The 17969-nt window shown below is 39.0% G+C and overlaps 1 protein-coding gene across 7 annotated transcripts in view; it reads left to right on the top strand.

The window, feature by feature from the left end:
• The window catches only part of RBMS3 (RNA binding motif single stranded interacting protein 3), a 723251-nt gene that overhangs the window by 450931 nt on the left and 254351 nt on the right, over positions 1 to 17969 (top strand). For all 7 annotated transcript variants that reach the window (XM_074151184.1, XM_074151185.1, XM_074151186.1 and 4 more), the window contains one exon: positions 2399 to 2490. In XM_074151184.1, coding sequence (XP_074007285.1) covers positions 2399 to 2490 — 92 coding nt within the window. The remainder of the gene's footprint in view (positions 1 to 2398; positions 2491 to 17969) is intronic.

The raw sequence follows: 17969 nt of genomic DNA, 5'->3' as shown, positions 1-17969 counted from the left end.
TTTGCACTTTCATCTCGTAGTTTTTTGGGCATGAACATGGTGAGAAATAAAATGAAATTTAGTCTCTTGAGAAGAGCACCTTGCTATGCTAAAAAGTAATTTGCTCTGTGTTTGATCCAAGCCATCCCATGACTTCCCAACGCAGTTCAGGTTTCCCACTTGGCAGCTGTGGCTTCTTGTCAGGATCTCTCATTTAGCAAGATGGAAGTTGCATCTAATTGTATCTCCTCCTTCCTTGCAGTAGCTGCTCTCCCAAAGGGCAAAGGCATTAGAGAAATCCAGGGAGGACTCTGAACAAAAAAAACTGCTGCAAGAGAGCCAATGCAGCATCAGCTTCACTGCCACTGTGCAGTGAAGAGAGAGCTTGGGTAACACTCAAAAGCAAAATGAGATGTAGAACAAGCTGATTTAAAAATGGCACGCTCGGTAGCAATAAAAAGCGAAAATCAAATGGGGGAATCTGAGCAGGTAAAATACCCTCCACCTCTCCCCCAAGTTGATCAAACTCCAGTGCACTTCTTCATGGTGGTGTTTATTAGATCTGCTGTCCCAGTGTATACTTGTTCAAGGCTTTCCCTCTATTTGTAGCAATGCTCTAACAAAAAATTCACTCAAAACCAAAAAAATAACCCAGAAGAGTGAGGGAATAAAAGAACAGAAAAGTTCAGATCTTGACTTTGTTATCAAAATATTGCTTTTCCTACTCTTTAACTAATTAGTCAGCAGTTTCTATAACAATTTTGATTGTTTCTTTTTTTCTGATTTTTTTCATTTTCTTAAAACTGCAAATGTGATTTAAGCCAAGAAAACTAAAAAGTCCATGTGGACAAAATTCTTTCGTTGTTGGACTAACCCCTGCATCAAGTAATGCATACATACCAAAATAATAGAGATGTTTATAACTTGAGGGGCAAGGTGATTACTCTTATACCTTGATTTGGTGCAGAGAGGGAGGCAATAAGGCCTCCCAGGAGCAGGAAGAAAGGCTGGCAAAAGACATAGGAATGGATACGGCAGGAAAGCATATCTGTGGTTGCCTCCTGTATGATGTGTATTGACCTAGTAAATTGAGATGTCTGCAAAGGAGCTGCTATGCTATAAATATGCTTGTGCTAATATTATTAAAGCTTTCAGACAGTTCAGTTTTGTCCGTATGGCTTCCCAGGGAAATGCCAAAGAGGTGGCCCCTGGCCTCAGCTTGTCCGAGCAGCACGTGCCTACCTGCACTGTAATTGCTTAATAAGATATAGGCCAGGGTTTTCAGAGGATTCCCTGGATGGATTGTGAAATATATGCAGCTGCCTAAATGGGTGCTTGGCAGATTTTTAGATCTTCCTAACTCTGTTGAAATCTTTATGAGCAAGATGTTTGAATGCTGTTGAAGATCAGAGATAGGTAAGTGCTTAGAAGTTGGGAAAAGTCTTTGCCCTCCTTTGTATCTTTAGGAAAATAAAAATACTTCCAGAGTTGTTGATATCCAGTAGGGGCTTAATGGCTTGAACATACCAGTCTTGCTGGTTAAAGGAACAAAAAATGGAGAGGGAAGAAGAGAAGATAGGAAGTGACTGGCTGATTAATAAACTAAACTAATGCAAATACTGGGAGTAGGAAAGCCACTTAAAAGCAGATGGTTATCCCTTGCCAATCCCTAAGATCTAACCTCACTAAGCTGCTGTTCAGATGATACCCTAAAGCAGTTCCTGGTAGGGACCTGGCCCTTGTTCCAGCAGAGAAGGCGGTGAGATGAAAGGGATGTGGTTTAACCAGGCTTTGACTTTATTATCTTACCATCTTCTAGAGCTATCTGGCAGTCACTTGTAGAGAGCAGGTTGCTATTTCTCCCTTAATTGCTCCCACCTGCTGGAAAACTGTACTCCCTGCCCCTACACAGATGGCCCCAGCCTGCTGCAGAGACCTGCTGCCCTCCTCTTCTGAAGCTTAAACCTCCTATGGGTTCAAGGGATGGGGAAAGGGTGGTGTTTTCTCATGAAACCAGCCATTGCAAGCTGTAGCTTTGTATATCTGGGAGGGCCATACTGCTGCCTCCTCTTATGGATGAGATGGGATCAGAGCCCCTGTGAGCCCCTGCCCTCCTGGTGCCAGGGACTTTCTATCTGTTAGGACAGACAAAGAGCTGCCTTCTCTTTCCATCTGCTGGACACCTTCCTGCACTTGGGAGCTTCAGGACATTCCATTTCCTTAAACCCCACTAGGCTTAGGAGGAAAAGTGTAAGAAATAGAAGTGTGATGTCTGATGGTGGTGGCAGTGCTACTGGAAGATGTATGATACAATGTGAGAGAATGGAAAGGGTTTCCTTCTTTATAAAAATAAAATCTTTATCTATGCACATACACATGGATAATAATGAAAATGTCTATTTATCTGTTTATTTTTCAGGTTACGGTTTTGTAGATTTTGACAGTCCAGCAGCAGCACAGAAAGCAGTAGCATCTCTCAAAGCAAATGGTGTGCAGGCACAGATGGCAAAGGTAAGAGCAATCATGTTATACAGGATTATCTGAGCTGTTGAGTTAAATTTCCAAGAGTTTGCTTTGCTCGTGTTTTTCTTAAGGTTTTGGATTGCTTAGTCCGATGTTTTTTTCGTCTTTTGGCTCCAGCGCCTTATTCATCCTGTGGTTTGTGTTCTTGAGAGCTGAATCTCATGCGATGGGTTCTACCCTGATTCCCTCTGGAGAGGGTTATAAGATGGAGAGCGATGGAGTGGCAGAGCGGTTGGAAATGCCTTTGTGCTGACTGCAGTGTGAAAGAGTTATGTTTTCTTTGCTTCGGAGTCGTCTTCATTTGGTTCCTTAGCCTTGGAATAGTTATTCTTTTCTGAAGTGCCTGGTGGGCTTCTCTGAAGGAGTGATTGACTGAACATAAGGAAAGTTTGATTGATCTGCTGTGGTTTGGCTTCTCCTGTCTTTTTACTTTGAGGACGTAATGGAAGTGTAGCAGGTTGCTGAAAAAATAGTTGCTGGAGGTTGTCCGGAGGTGACTGGCATCTGTTGTTCAGAGAGGCTGCAGGAGCCATGCTGTACATCTCGTAGCAAGCACGGTGAGCTGAGATACTCTGGTTCTGAAATTGTTCTTTGTCCCCAAGCAAAGGGACTGACGAGGAGACGGGGGTTATAGTAAATGACCGTCACGTGCTGCGGCTGTTGCCTTTCTGAAGGCATAATCATGTGCCTTTGGGCTCTAGACTGTCGACCAGCAAAATAGCTGTTGCTTTGTACTTTCAAAATGCTTTGCCTTAGAATCACAAAAAAAACCCTTAATAGTGCCTGATTTAGTCTCTGCAGAAATGTTGTCGGCCTAAAATCTCAAACACTAACAACAAAAGCAGAGACAAGTCAACTAATAAACAATCACATTTAAAGATTCCCATTTAAAGCAATTTGGTGATTTAAACCTTTGTTTTTCAACAATATCATATTAAAAACATAAGGGTTTTTTTATGAAAAAAAAACAATCCTTGGTGGTAAATGAGGTTCTTTTGCGTTCTACTGAATTACACTCACTGTGCCTTAAAGTAACTGGAAGTGATCCATGTATTTCTGTTTAATGGTGCCCCACAATGCAAGCTATGTTGTTTTATTGGTTCTTAGTTTTTATTGACATGTGGCGATAAAAAATATTTGCTTCAAATGGGTAAAAGATGGCAAGCTGAAGAATGTGAACACCAGCTAAGGACTGTGCTGTTTTATTTCTCAAATATACGGCATCTCCATGTTCACATATAGGCGATTTGATGCATTAGTCAAGCTGTGGAAAAAAAAAAACCAAGACAGGAGATATGTTTTGTGCTAGTGGTCTCAAATAGCCATTTCCGGGGAAGTGTAGGTCTCTTAACTAGGTAAATCTGTAAACTCATAGATTTAAAATTAGAGATTTAAAGATAGGATTAAAAGATTAACCTATATTTGGTATTTTTATGATTCACAACAATGAACAACTGCATGCGTGGAAATACCAGAATAGAAGGTGACTTAAAATACTGTGTTTTGGAATGTCCAGTGTTTTCTGGGGCTAAAAGCAAAGGCTGATGCTTTCAGAGTGGGAAGGGCTGTACTAGCCATTGAGGTTTGTTTTCTGGTGGATCTGTGGCAGCAGTAGTTTTTTACCCTTCAGGATTTTGAGGTGGCTGATGTGTACACTTTTGTTTGCATAAGGCTAACTGTATTTTTATTACTTAGCCACGGTGCCTGGAATCCCAGATAGGTTCTTTTTAGTGTGTTTGATAGTTCAAGATAAATACACAACTGACTTTTCCTATCTCTGAAAAAAATCAAAGTATTTAGGAAAATGGGGATTCAAAGGAAATTGAGACGACTTTACACAAAGTACCTCACATTGCTAAAAAGGCAGGGCCTGGGAAAGCAAATCTATCTGGAGCAACATGTTAGTTCTTGCAGATGTTGGAAGCCAAGTTGCATAACAGACTGAAAGACAACATTACCTGCCAGTGTCTGAATTAACAGTGAGGGCTCAGAAGAGGTTTGAAGAAAGGCAGAATTTAGCCTCTACTTCTGGAAGTTTATCCAGAGCAGTTTTTTTTCAAGAACAGCTTTAATTAGTGGTGAATGGTGGCTATCAAATGAAAAAAAAGAAAGAGTAAGTGTGAAGAAATCACCTAAACCTTTTGCATGCCATACCTTGAAAAAGTACAGTCAGTGTCCTGTATCTTCTGTTCTGCATTGCAAAGTAGTGAAACTGCCCTCTGCAGAGGGCCAGGAGAAGACTGTAACCTGGGTTCAGCAAATGTCAAAAATCTCAGTCCAGTCATGGATGGTTTTGAGAAAAGGTGAAAGAGGCACTGGCCAGCTTTTGCTATACACTGGCCTTCTCCAGTAGCTAGAGACAGTATGCTGAAGTGTCGGTATAGTCTGTGATGTTTTCCTGGAGAGAAATCTTGCTCGGAAAGAGAAGTTCTTTCTCAGTTTTAACACAATATAATTTTTCTCATAGAAATCTAGGAATCTTCTTTGAAAAACAAAAAGCAGAACTGAACCCCCACCCCTGTTGGCTGACAGAAATATCTTGTGGATACTTGAGTAAAATATACTCATTTTATTCATGCTTAAATACAGCCACCTCCCTCATTTTTATAGCATTTGGACACCCTTTTGGCTGATTTTGTTTCAGAGTGCTGCCTCTGGAAGAAGGTTAGACTCTGGTGGATCAGTGCTCCAAATCCCATCATTGTTGGAAAACTTGTTTTGTTGAGGCTAATGCACTCCATAACCCTATGCAGGGAAAAACACCATTAAATGTGTTTGAATCTCTCTTTTTGTTCTCTTGGATGCTGTTCAGCCTGATGCAAAGTAGTCAGGAGAGGATTCATCTGAGGGAGAAGAGCAGCAGTATTATGCCTGCAGAGGTAGTGATTGCAGCTGGGAGGTGACGTCTCATGGGCCCATGGATGGCTACCCGCTCGGTGGGATGAGGACCTTCATGGCCACAAGAGATTCAGGCTCTCATACACTTGTGCATTCTCAATTCGTCTCTTTAGCATTTCCTCACACAGGTACCTGAAGCAGAAGTTTTGATTACTGCCATTTTCCTATGTCCAATGAAGTTCATCTAAGTTGTCCATTATTTTCCAAAGTCCTTATTAATACTTTCATTTATTGAGAAAAAAAATAATGCAATGGAGCTGCTGAGTGATGGTTTCTCAGCAGGCCTGACTCATTTTACTATGGGCTTCCCTAACCCAGACATACAGATTCATTTGTACGTATGTAGTGCCTCCTTGTCCAGGCTCATGGAGTCTGAGTGGTTTTATGTTTTTGTTTTCCTACTAAAAAACAGCACAACTGTTATGCCACTGAAGAATCTCACAGGAATTATTGATTTGGTTGTCTTTTTCTGATAGGGACTACACAAGCTCAACACAGAAAAGAATGCTTGTGTGCGTTTTATATACTGGTTTCAGTTTTTCCATCTGCTCCTTTCATGTGTTTTCTAGAAAAAATGTTATAGATGGAACATGGAAAATTAGTAAGGAGAATCTTAGTAATATTGGAGCTGGCTCACACAAGTAGGCAAGGAAGATAGTGCACATGGAAAACGTATCAATGCTCTAATGAAATCTGTAGACACATCTATTCTTGGAATTTGCAGTAGTCCTTCACCCTGAATTACATATTCATGATGACACTCTTAGTCTGTTTTATATGTAAACTTTTAATGATACCAAGGAGTCTAAATGACCTGAAGAATAATAGAAGTTAGCTGTGTAACAAAATTGGAGGGTCTGAGTTTGTGTCAACCCTGATGTTGGTAGACTTTACAATTGTAGAATCAGTTTATACCTTCAGAGATGGGTCCTCTCTACCATCTTTTATGTCCAGTTCTAGTCTGCTGTAAGATCATATCAAGTGGAAGTTCAGGCAAAGATAGGTTCTTGCAGAGAGTGTGTAATAGCTTCTTTAATATCTACTAGCCCATCAAGAATGTTGAAACAAACACGTTCACCAAGGAGGGTTTTTCAATCCTACTGTTATTCCAAGTGCATTTTTAAGGATTAAAAAATGTATTTGATGATGCCTGTCTTTTCTGGGCTTTCCTTTTGTATGTATAATGCATTTAGACATTCTCAGCACCTGTGCAAGAGATGTGGACACTGAAGAAATATTTAATCAGCATTGGCAGTTGTCTAAATCCAAGGAACTTTTCTCGAATACTCTGCTGCAGTAGTTGCCATCCAGAGGGTACACTGAAGAAGCTGGTTCTGAAGAAGGGCTGTGCTGGTAGATTCTGATGTGTTTTGCTCAATAAGGGAATTGCAGAATGTGATTTTGCTTCTTGTGTGATATTTTTCTCATCTCGCCATCATGCAGAAGCTTAAATACAGGGAGTAATCAGCATCTAGGTGAAACATGAAAGGGAGCTGTTTCCAACAGAACAGAGCCAAGCATAAGAGCTTCTGAAGAGGAACAGAGAGCTGGCTGGTCTATAGTTAAATAGTTTTTCTCCAAGGACCAGGGAAAAGGATATCCCACAGAAGAATCTTCTTTATTTTGCAGGCTTTTGAATAGATTTCAGGAATTGCTCTGGTGTGAGTCAGAGCAAATAAGTCCATTCTGCCTGCTCGTTTTCCAGCTTAATTTTCTCTTCTTTTTAAATTACTTCCCTTTTTTTCTCTGTCATATACCAATACTCTAAAAGGCTGTTCCTTAAAATGGAAACTGCAGAAAATGGAAAGACTCTCCAGTGAGAGCCCTTTATCCTAATATTTTTTTAATCTAGATTTTTAATGAAAAATTATAATTCTATGTATTTTCCAGTTTAGAATTTCATGAAAATATTTAATAAAAATGCTATCCTTACAAAATACAATTTATGGCCTATACAGGGAACATCTGATGCACTGAATCTCACAAGTAGATTCTTAATTCATGATAGAAATGTCTGAAAAATTTAGCTAACCAAACTTCAGGATAATTTTTTTTTGGCATTCTTAGACAATATTTGTGGATAACAGCCTTGTTGACTGAATTAACTTTGCTTCTGATACCAAAGCAGGATGCTAGGATTTTTAGAGTTCAGTATTGAAATTATCAGGCTTCATTTTAATCCCAATCTGTAATTACCTGATCTCCCACCACCATCCCCAAGCAAACTGTTCTATGAAGCCAAATATTTGTGTTGGCTTTTTAAAATTATTTTGTTAATTTGCTGCAAGAGCAGGAGTTGGTGACTCTGGAAACCCTGGCGTGCTCAGCAACATAGAAGCTGAGAACTGTCCTTTGCTGATGCTGGCCACCTTCCACGTCGTTTTCAAATGAATTGCAGAGCCAGGCGTGGGCTGCTGCTTCACCAGTTGTCAGAGACGTTTGGCACAACTGAGTGTATGTGTGGAGCACTCTGCAGTGAACACTCCTTTTATCTTCCTAAAATGTTAAATGTCTTTTCTTGTGTTTATGCACAGTACGTACTGACTGACCGATACTGAAACGGTAACAATCCTTTGTTAAATAACAATGAAAAATTATAGCTTGAAAGAAGTGAGAGGCAGTTTGGTTTAGATTTGTAAATTACAGGTGCCAGTGTCTCTCTTCTTAGCTTTCTTTTACCAAGTCAACCATACCAAAGGAGTTCTGCAGAAGTAATAACCACAAGACCAACACTTCCATATAGTGCCACTTATCAAAGCCATGCCCTCCTCATCCTCTCTCGCCTGTTTACCTGTGTTGTTTTGCGTAAACTATCTTTGACTCTTCTAATGGGAAATTGTAGTTTCCCACCTGGCACTGGCTCTTAAATGCAGGGTTTGTAAATGCAGGATATTTTTTAGTTCCTTAGAGGATAGTGATCGATGAAGTAAAGTCATTGAAGAGATGCTAAATTATTTGTTTCTACCAGGTCTTCTCACAGATTTTGTTAGGAAGATGTGCCTTTCCATTTGAAAGGTTTTTTTTGTAGATGAAACACTCTCTAAATTCAGGATTCAAATCACAGATGTGCTATAGCAAAGTGCTAACTTTAACTTTAAATTTCAGAAAATCTGCTGTAGCAGATGATTGTGTCTTATGAGCTTCCTAAACAATCAAGACTAAAGCAGTGAGCCGCTTTGTAAGAAACAGCTGATGTCATGGACTGGGGTGAGAACAAAGATACCTGACCCTAATGGAAGGACTTCATAGCCTCATCTAGCCTGGAAAATTTCATGCTTCTACCTGAGAACTATATGGCAGCAAATGTGAAATGAGCTTATGATCCTGTTCCCATTTTTAGATGCATGTTCACAAGCCAACATAGAACGCGTTAGCTGGAGCCATTCTTGAAAGCAGAATATCAAGTAATCCTGGGGATATTAAAATCCAACCATGCTTTCGCACTTGCATATATTGCTCCTAAAAACACATAGGTCAGTATGAAAGAGAGTGTGCATCGACAGTGTTGTACCACACCTGCCAAATTTATATACAGAAATTCCTTTGGAGGTTTTCAGAAGTGCTTAACTTAGCATAATTCTACTCTCTAGAAGTGAATGGGACTTTACTGTTGATTAATGGAGAGGAATTAAGTCAGTGCTATGTTCCTTTGTTCCCAAAAATCTTAGCTCAGCACCTTCCTTAACCACTAAGTTACCTTAGAAAATTTTATGGCACATACAATCATGTTTATTCCCTAGCTATCACCTCAAATAGACCTTGCCGTGGTATTTTACTTCCCTTTTCAAGCACTGCTTTAGTTTCTAGATTGACTTGAATTTTTTCATACTGTAACTTCATCTAAGATTAAAACATTCTTCTGCCTTTGAAAATTGCAATGTAAATAATCAGTAAATATATCCACCTCCACGATACTAATGCTCTGCACCACAGAACAGATGCTGATAAGTGAAAGACATAGCCAACTTTTAGGCTGGAGAATAGTGGAATTACTGGGTTCTTTTCGGGTTATGAACTTCAGCCAAACAAGAATTGGCCTTTTTTCATAAATACACATTGTTCTCGACTTTCCTCTGACTTGGAACACATTTGAATTGGTAATAATACAGCTGAAATCCACAGAGCTTTGGCAATTTAAGCCAGAGAGAATAGGGCTCCCTATCTTTAGCACTCACATAGCTATACATCTTGGAAGCTCTTACACACTCTTTGCAAACCCTTTATGTTTGCAGAACAGGAAATCTGAGTCCTGCAAATGAGTTAAACACTGGAGTCAGATTAATTCCTTTTTCCCTCCATACTCAGGAAACTCCAAACGCCCCATGGAGGAGTTATCCGACCACAACTATGCAGCTTGGGAATCTGCAGCTCAGACTGAGAGAAACTATGTTCTAAATTCAGTAAGCACATCTTTACTCACCAGGAAAAACCCAGTGCACTCTGAAATGATCAAAAAACTGTGGTTTTAGAAAATATTACTGTGGTAGAAAATGGACATAGCCTTTCTTTCGTGACATACCATTTAATCATGTTCTTCTGTAGCTCAGCATGAAGACGATGCTGTTGTAAGGTGAGAAACAAAAAATCATTGTATCTAGCATGCTTCCTCAGGAGGAGGAGGAGATGATTCACACGACCACCAGCGGGAGGGTGTGTGCATGCTTTCTGGGGTACCACTTAGTCTGGACTGAGACACAGATTCAATAAAGCAATGTGATTTGTGTGAAAAATCAGGCCACTTTGAGATTATTTTGTTTGGTTTGGAAAGCAGATGTACAAACTTCAGTAGCATTTCTTCAGAGTTGATGCGAGTGCCTGTGTAACAACTCATCAGCCTGGAAATACACAGGTGCATATTCTGCCAGTAAACACAAATCTACTAGTAATATGCATGGATATTCCCTGTGCACATATGCATCACCCTCTGAGTATCTAAATGTTACTGTATTAGTGAATACTCTGGTTGTTATTTCCTTATTAATTAACGTCTCCCATTCAACCAACATGTCTGAGTGGTTTGACTGTAATCTAAATAAATTTAGGTTTCAATGCAGTTTTGTTCACTAATGAATGATAATTTTTGTCACTGGAAAAAACCCTCTATTTTTTCATTGTATAAAATTATCAGATTAGGCTCTCCCATGATACATGCAACAAACTGAGTCATGACGGCAGCTCGCTGAATTTTTTAGTCCTCAGGATTTCCCTTTAGATATTTGTGCTCAAAAAGGGAGATTACTTGTGCTTAAAAAGAGAAGTTACGGTGATATGAAGGGTTGAATTCTATTTGCAGTCACGTTAGACTAACTTTGATGTGATCAAAATTAAGTGGCATAGGAATGTAAAACTGTCCATATTGGGCCATAATAAAGGTCCCTCTGACATCATATTCTCTTTGTGACAGTGCGCTATTGCACTTGCCAACAGAGGAGTACAAGAGCCAGGCAAGTGTCTGAGGGTACTTCCCCAGAGTAGTCTCCTAGGCTCCAGCAATTTGGGGTTTTCTGAGCTTGTTTTGAATAGCCTTCTTTAGAACTGCCTCCTCACCCCCAAAGAAGGAATTTATCCTGCCTTTTTTTACCTTTAAAATGTTGGCAGCACAACATTGTGCCCTAAGAAATTCTTCAGTTTTAACTATATGTTCTTTGAAGAACCATCTCCTTTCCTTGCTTTAAACTTGCAATGTTGATTTCATTGGTTGCCTGCTAATTCTTGTATTGGAAGAGACAGAAGGCTCTTGTTCCCTGTGAATCTTTTTCATACCACTTACGATTTTATAAAATGCAATCATAGCTTCACTTAATCCCTGTTCCTTTTCTACTTTTAAGAAAGGTGTTCCAGGATGTGCGTGTGTAAATAAGGATGCAGTTCTTAGAAGCAAGGAGCAGTTGCTAAGTAATGAACATGAAGCGTGGTAAAGAGTTTTTGTAATATGAGAGCACAGCTGATAGGAAGCTTAGATGGTCGTTTTTTATCAATATGCTGGACATGAGTATTGCTAATGCTGCGTAGGGCTGCAGCCTGGGAAATGGGAAAATGGACACAGAGAAAGGGTACATTTAGCCGATATCGGGTATTTTGTAAGGTGTACCTCATTTTGTACAAGGATAAATGCACATATCTGATTAAACCTAGGAAGATCAATTTTTTTAAATAAGAACTGTCAACTTTAGAAAAAATGTACCCCAAAATAATTGAAGTGTTAAAGAGAAGGAACATAACTATTCCTTTAAAACAGCAAGTGAAAAAAGTACATCCCTGAATATGAGGACATATTTTCAATGTTGTGCCAAAAGGAAATATACCCCAGAAAAGCTCCTATCTGTGTATAAATAAGGCATTACAAATGCCTGCCTTAAATTCTGGGATTGTTTGGTCCCAGCTTTCCTTAAATCTTAGATGAAATTAGCATCTGTCATACGTCTGAACAAAACCTGAAACTAATGTCACCAGTGGATGAATGTCTGGCCAATTCTGTCAGCAGGCTTGAGGACATTACCTTTGCTAGGTACTGTAAGTGTGCATTTTATCTCGCCCTCGCTGCTTGGGCATGATGTTACCAGCAATGCTGCAGCATGCGCCTTCGTATCTAAAAGGAGGAAAGGACTGCAGCAGATTACATGCTGTGTAGACGAATCCTTATTTAGGAAGGGCGTATGTTAATGATGTTCTGCTTTCCTTAGTGCTCATGGAGGAAAATGACCTTTTTATGAGCTATAGGCCAAAATGGTGGACACATGGGAGAACCTAGGGGCCCTAAATTGCCAGTTTCTCTAGCTGTGTAGGCAGAAGGAGTCGTTATTTGATTCCCAAGAAACCTAAACAAAGGTATGTCCTGGGGACCTCTGGGAGGTTCACATCTACCAAAGACACCCCTTACACTGCAGAAATGGAGGTAGAACAGTTATTTCCTGTACTATGCCTCATAACTTTACAGTCTCAAAAACCATGGAGAACAACGAAAACTTTGATGTAGCAGCTGTAAATGCATTTTTGTCATTGGAAAGTTGGACCTCCCCTGGGTGAACACAAAATTAGAATGGATTTTCATAATATTTGGTAGGAGGTATATTTTTCCCATGCTGGAATGGACATAACTTTGCTTATCTGGTGCCAGTAAGTAACAATGCGGGGTGTGTTCAATAATTACCATTCATCAGCCATCTGCAATCTTGATATTTTGGTCAAGATTCAAAAAGGAAAAGAAATAGTGAAGAAAGGGAGTGAGACGTTTCACTTCTAAAGTCAGAAAATTTTGGAGTTTGGGTAGTTAAGGCTGGGTGCTGGAAAGCTTGACTTCGAATTCCTCAGAACAAGTGGACGTACTTTTCTGGTAGTTGTCACTGAAGTCTGTGCCTCAGACATAATTTCTTCATGCAGTTAAATCATTCTTGGTTCTTAAATGCAGCTGATAGACAGGTAAAGAAAGAGAAGATGCCTTGAAGAAAGGCTTCCGCATCTTCAAAGATATCTTTACCACTTTACTCTCTCACTCAGTTAATACATGATGCTGTTTCAGTGCAGTGTCACAGTTCTGTCTCTCTGTATATGGACATGTTTTTTTAGTATGTGCATGCATAGTTGATGAGTATTCAAGTAGCTATACTTATATAAATGTATGCACACATTTATAGATGATCATTTAGAAATATTCTTGAGAAAATTTTATAATGTAATGTAATTCTCATGAGTAGCAGAAAGTATTACAGTGGTATTTTTACAGTACATACTGTTGGAGTGGGACTATTTACTAGTAATTCTTCGGAGCACTGGGAATAAAATGCTGTGTGTTTTTTAGGAATGTGCTGTAGAAATAGGAAGGAAATTGGAGGTAAATTAAATCTTGGTCACATTCGGCCAGTATTTTTTCCATCTGTCAGCAAAAATGGGTAAAAACCAAAACAACAACAAAATTGTAAAGTCTGAGATGAAATTTAGTGATTTACTGTCTGCTTTAATTGTGCCCATGGCTTGAAGTAGAGCTACACAGCCTCAGGGTTTCCCAGATATTTCCATAACTTAATTTGTTCGCTTTGCATAGAAGGTTACGATCCCACCATTTATCTAAACATTTTCCTAGTCACCTACTACAATTATAGCTTGTTATGGAAAACCAGGACTATCATTTATACAGTTGTGTTGCTTTATTATAGCGATGCAGCGTAAAGCAGCATGTAGAGTCAGTGCAGGGAGGGTCTTTGCAGTGTCTTAACTTCCAAGAAGATCTTTTCCCTTGCTTAAAAACTGTTCATCAGTGAAAGGTCACCTATTGCTAATAGTGTGACCTAGCTCACGTCAGACATCCTTCTTATTGTACAGCACTTTTCAAGTAGTATCATGGTGGGTTTGGTAAAGGAGCTAGAACTGCTCCAAACCGGTGGAAATTGGGCTCTAATGGGGTCACAGGGGTCTCGCTGCCTTGCCCTCCCTCCTGGGTCTGTTGGGTCTATGGTAATGGAAATGTTTCCCTTTCAGAATAAAAATTTCATTAGCTGAAATACATAATGGTTCTCTTTTGTAAGGTCAGTCTTTTAATTCTGCTTGAACTCAGGCTTCCTATGTTAAAAAGGAGTGTTGGATGCAGGCTCTGCTTTGCTTGAAGTTCAAATAAATAATTTAATCTTGCATGATTGCGCTATTGTGTGCTATTCACTTCTCTTGAGTATGTAAGTAATTTCCAGATTGACTTATGGGAGAACATTAAAGAGGCTGGACATTTTATGTCAGTCAGCAATTAGATTAGTTACTAGGGTACCTCTCTGCACTCCTGTAAGTGAATACTGTACTGGCTCTCTTTGGTCACAAGACATCTGGGAAGCCTGGTGCAGGCTTATCTAAAGGGCATGGTCTGACAGAGTAGCAACTTAGGCGCTTTCCTCTGGGGAGCATCATCTAGTGTCTTATCCTTTATACTGGATTTTACTAAAAGGTTTCTCCATTTCTTTGGTCAGAGGTCTTTTGAATTTGTAGTAGCAGATACCTGAAACACTTTATACTGTGATGAATACCTATCCCAAAACACAGCCCTCTTATGTCACCTGGTCTTACGGTCCAGAATTCAGATGAGGCATTGAGTGATACCTGTAAATACTGCATAATTCCTGTTTGCTGGTATTTCTTTGGTAATCTGTTTTGTATCAGTCTTTCACTTAATATTCTGGAAATTTTTCATAGTGATCTTTGCCTTCACAAATGATTTTCCTTCTGTAACATCCCCCTTTGTTCCCATGTGAGTGCAATCCTTTAATTGTAGTCTTTTCCATCTCTGTCAGTCCACATGAAGCATTTGTAAAGCAGAATGATATCCCATTTGCATCCTTCCTTTTGCTATTGTAAATACACCGCATTCTTATACCTACACACTTATCACCATCCTATTGCAGTTATGTGAATTTTGGATCCAAGCTGGCTTGTATCTGGATGTTGCACAAGGTGGGCAAAGTCAAGTGGTGTTTCTAGGAGAGACCGATTCTTCTTGTGATATTCCGTGATCAATAGACCTTTTCTCTACCTTTTCCATTTACAATCCATCTTTCCTGAACGTGGATGAGCAGAGCTGTAAACTAGTTTTCAGAGAGAGTCTTTGCAATGCTGTAGTACCCTCTCTCAGTTGGGCAGTACCTTGCCTAGTATGTATATTTTACTACCTTTTAGTCAACTGATGAGCACCCTGGAGTTTGCAGCAGAAACTCTTATTTTTAGCATGTGTATAAACTGCATGATCTTGCTTGTTGAACTGTTAAATTTCATTTGCTTGCTTAAAGTCAAATCTCAGAATGCTTTACCAGGTTTTGAGTCAAATGTAGATGTTAAATTTTATAAGTGCAAGTTTTCAAATGACCTTCCAAAGTGTTTGCAAATGTTCACAGCTAAAGTTCTGTTCTTCGGCTTGTCTTTAGTGATTATATCAACTGGTTGGCTGTTGTTTAACACCATAAATGTTATGGCTCAATATCTTAAGTTGTGCTAGAAAAGACTTGCCCAGTGTTCTAGAGCTTATTTTCCAGCTGTGTATAATTCAAAAAATACAGTAAGCTAAATAGGAGATAAGGAAAGTAAGTTAAATGTCCGCGTTTCTAAACTTTAAATGCTTTCTAAAGTGCTACATTTCACAGAGAACAGTGGAAATTAGAAAATACCAGTAGAGGGTAGATGAGTTTCTAACATATTAAATCTTGGTATTTTTGCTCTAAGGAACATTTACTTCAATCATTATAAGATCTCACGTTTTAAGAAGTGAGGATTAGGTTCTATGGGGTTGGCAGGTTTTATTACCTTTAAAATTATTTATTAAAAAAAAAAAAAAAAAAACAAAACAAAAAACCAACACCAACAACTTTTTATTATCTATGCAGATATTTCACTGCTTAAAATTTTTAATATGAAGATAGAATGGTGAGATATATAGGCTTGAGTCACAGTTCTGTAAGAAGCAAGTGGGTATTTTACTACTCTTTGCATGGTTTTGGTTGTTTGGCTTTGGTTGTGTGGTTTGTTTTTTTTTTGTTAGAATTACTGTTCACATAAATACTACATTGAGAAAAACATTGAGACCTGCAAGATATATTTGCTAAGAGCATGATCTACACTGTTCTAATTGGCACTCTTAAGAAATGCCTTCTTGAGAGATATTTGTGTCTAATATTTGATTTAAACAACTATGAAATCTTGCTGTCCCAATATAAATATCCAGATGACAGATATAAGTACGAATTTTTAAGACAGAACTCGATTTTTGTGAGCAGGAGCTCAAATCTGAAAGTTTGGATGATTTAGATGACCCTCAGCCTTCTTGGTGCTACCACTTCTAATCATGTTTACTAATAAAGTTGCTCAGAGCTACATAGTAGTGATTTGTGGTTCTGAAGTTTGCTGATTTTAGAATACAGACCTATATTTTGGACCCAAAGTCAACAGATGCATTCAGCGTGCAATACTGCAATACAAAGTCTTATGTTAGGAAGATGTGTTGGATTGTTTCAAGATTTTGGCATCCTGCTGATATGGAGCTGATGTTCCACCTATGTAAAATACTTTGCTGCCTCATCTGTGCTTATTGTCTTCTTTTGCAGCAGAAATGGAATATCTTGGGGTTTTTTGATCAACAAACTATCTCTGTTGATCTTTTCATTTTAATTCTGTTAGCACTTTTTCTTAATTTTTCTTTTAAAACAAAATAATCCAAGGTAGTACGTATTTGGCCACAAAAGCCTCAAATCTTTGATATTGCTCTGCTTGGTCGTCAATAATGTAACCACTCCCACGTAACATATTGATTAAAAAAACAAACAGACAAACCATTTTTTTTTCTTTAAAAACAAACAAATAACAATGTTTTAATATAGAGCTTGTTTTTATTTTTTGCCCTTAATGATGTGGCGCAAGATTTTATTCTGGAAGAATTTAGGAACGAGGGATCAGATTTGCCTTTAAAACTCAAGTCCCACCTAGAGGAAAATATCCTTATTAAATCATTCCACAAAATGCTTGTGTCTGTCAGTGGGGGCCCTGCGTACCTCCTGTGGATAGTTTGAAGCCCAAAGGTAAAGCTGGTAACAGAAAGGTAACAGAATCCCGCCCAGAGGTCAGCTTGGCCCATCAAGCTGGAACCAAAATCTAAGAGTCTGGCCTTCTGGGCAACTCTCAAATTATCAGTCACAGCGATGTGCGCTTTGGATTGCTGAATCCACGAACCGTCTCGTCCCTCACAAATCTGAAGAGTTGAAAGGAGATGCAACTCAGGCATGTTGGGAGCTAAATCCTAAGGTAAGGTTCCAGCAGTTTCTTCAATGACCGCTTTTGAAAGAGGATTGCATCTGATTTTTATAAGCGCTGTACAATAAGACAAATATTTCAGCTGTTTTAAGCCAGTTTAGAGTTTCCAAAAACAGTCTTAACAAAGTAGAAACCCTCAATTAATCTGCTGGCTGCAAATTAGAAGCTGATAACTTCTTACAGACTGCAGAGTTTAAAGAGGAAGCCTTGTTAACCAAAGATGGCCATCCAGTGCCCTGTCAGACCGTTACTGTGTGCGAAGTCCTGTGTTGTTCAAGCTTGAACCAGCAGCACCAAGAGCATTATAAACTTCTGCTGCCTTTGAGTGTAAAGATTTTATTTCTACATAGTGAAGGACAGCTCAGGGCAGGTAGCAACTGTGGAAAGGTGTAAAGGTTCTAACACGTCAACAAATAATTTCAAAGTAATAAATTGGTGATTTATCCTTCCTTTTCTGAAGGATAAGCTATCTCAAATTGCTGCATCTATTTTCAGAGAAAAATATGCATGTAGATGGTTTCTGTAAAGTGGCTGATGTGCAATAACCTGTTCTTGGGCCAAAATCTTGCAGTATGCACAGGTTTAATTTTAGTCGTCTGTGCTGAGGAAGCCACGTCCTGGCTGAATACTGTGAATTAGTAAATAAGTAATTTAAGTGATTTAGGTTAACAACGGTGATTTCTATTCTCCTTCACTACTTGAGCACCAACTCCATGCATAGCTCTGTAGATGGTACAAATTAAAATTCAGTGCTTGCAGTGAATAAAATACTTACCACAGGAGAAAGTATTGGG

This window comes from Numenius arquata, chromosome 7, assembly GCF_964106895.1.
Source record: "Numenius arquata chromosome 7, bNumArq3.hap1.1, whole genome shotgun sequence".
Lineage (NCBI taxonomy): Eukaryota > Metazoa > Chordata > Aves > Charadriiformes > Scolopacidae > Numenius > Numenius arquata.
This window is presented reverse-complemented; position numbering and strand designations above follow the sequence as displayed.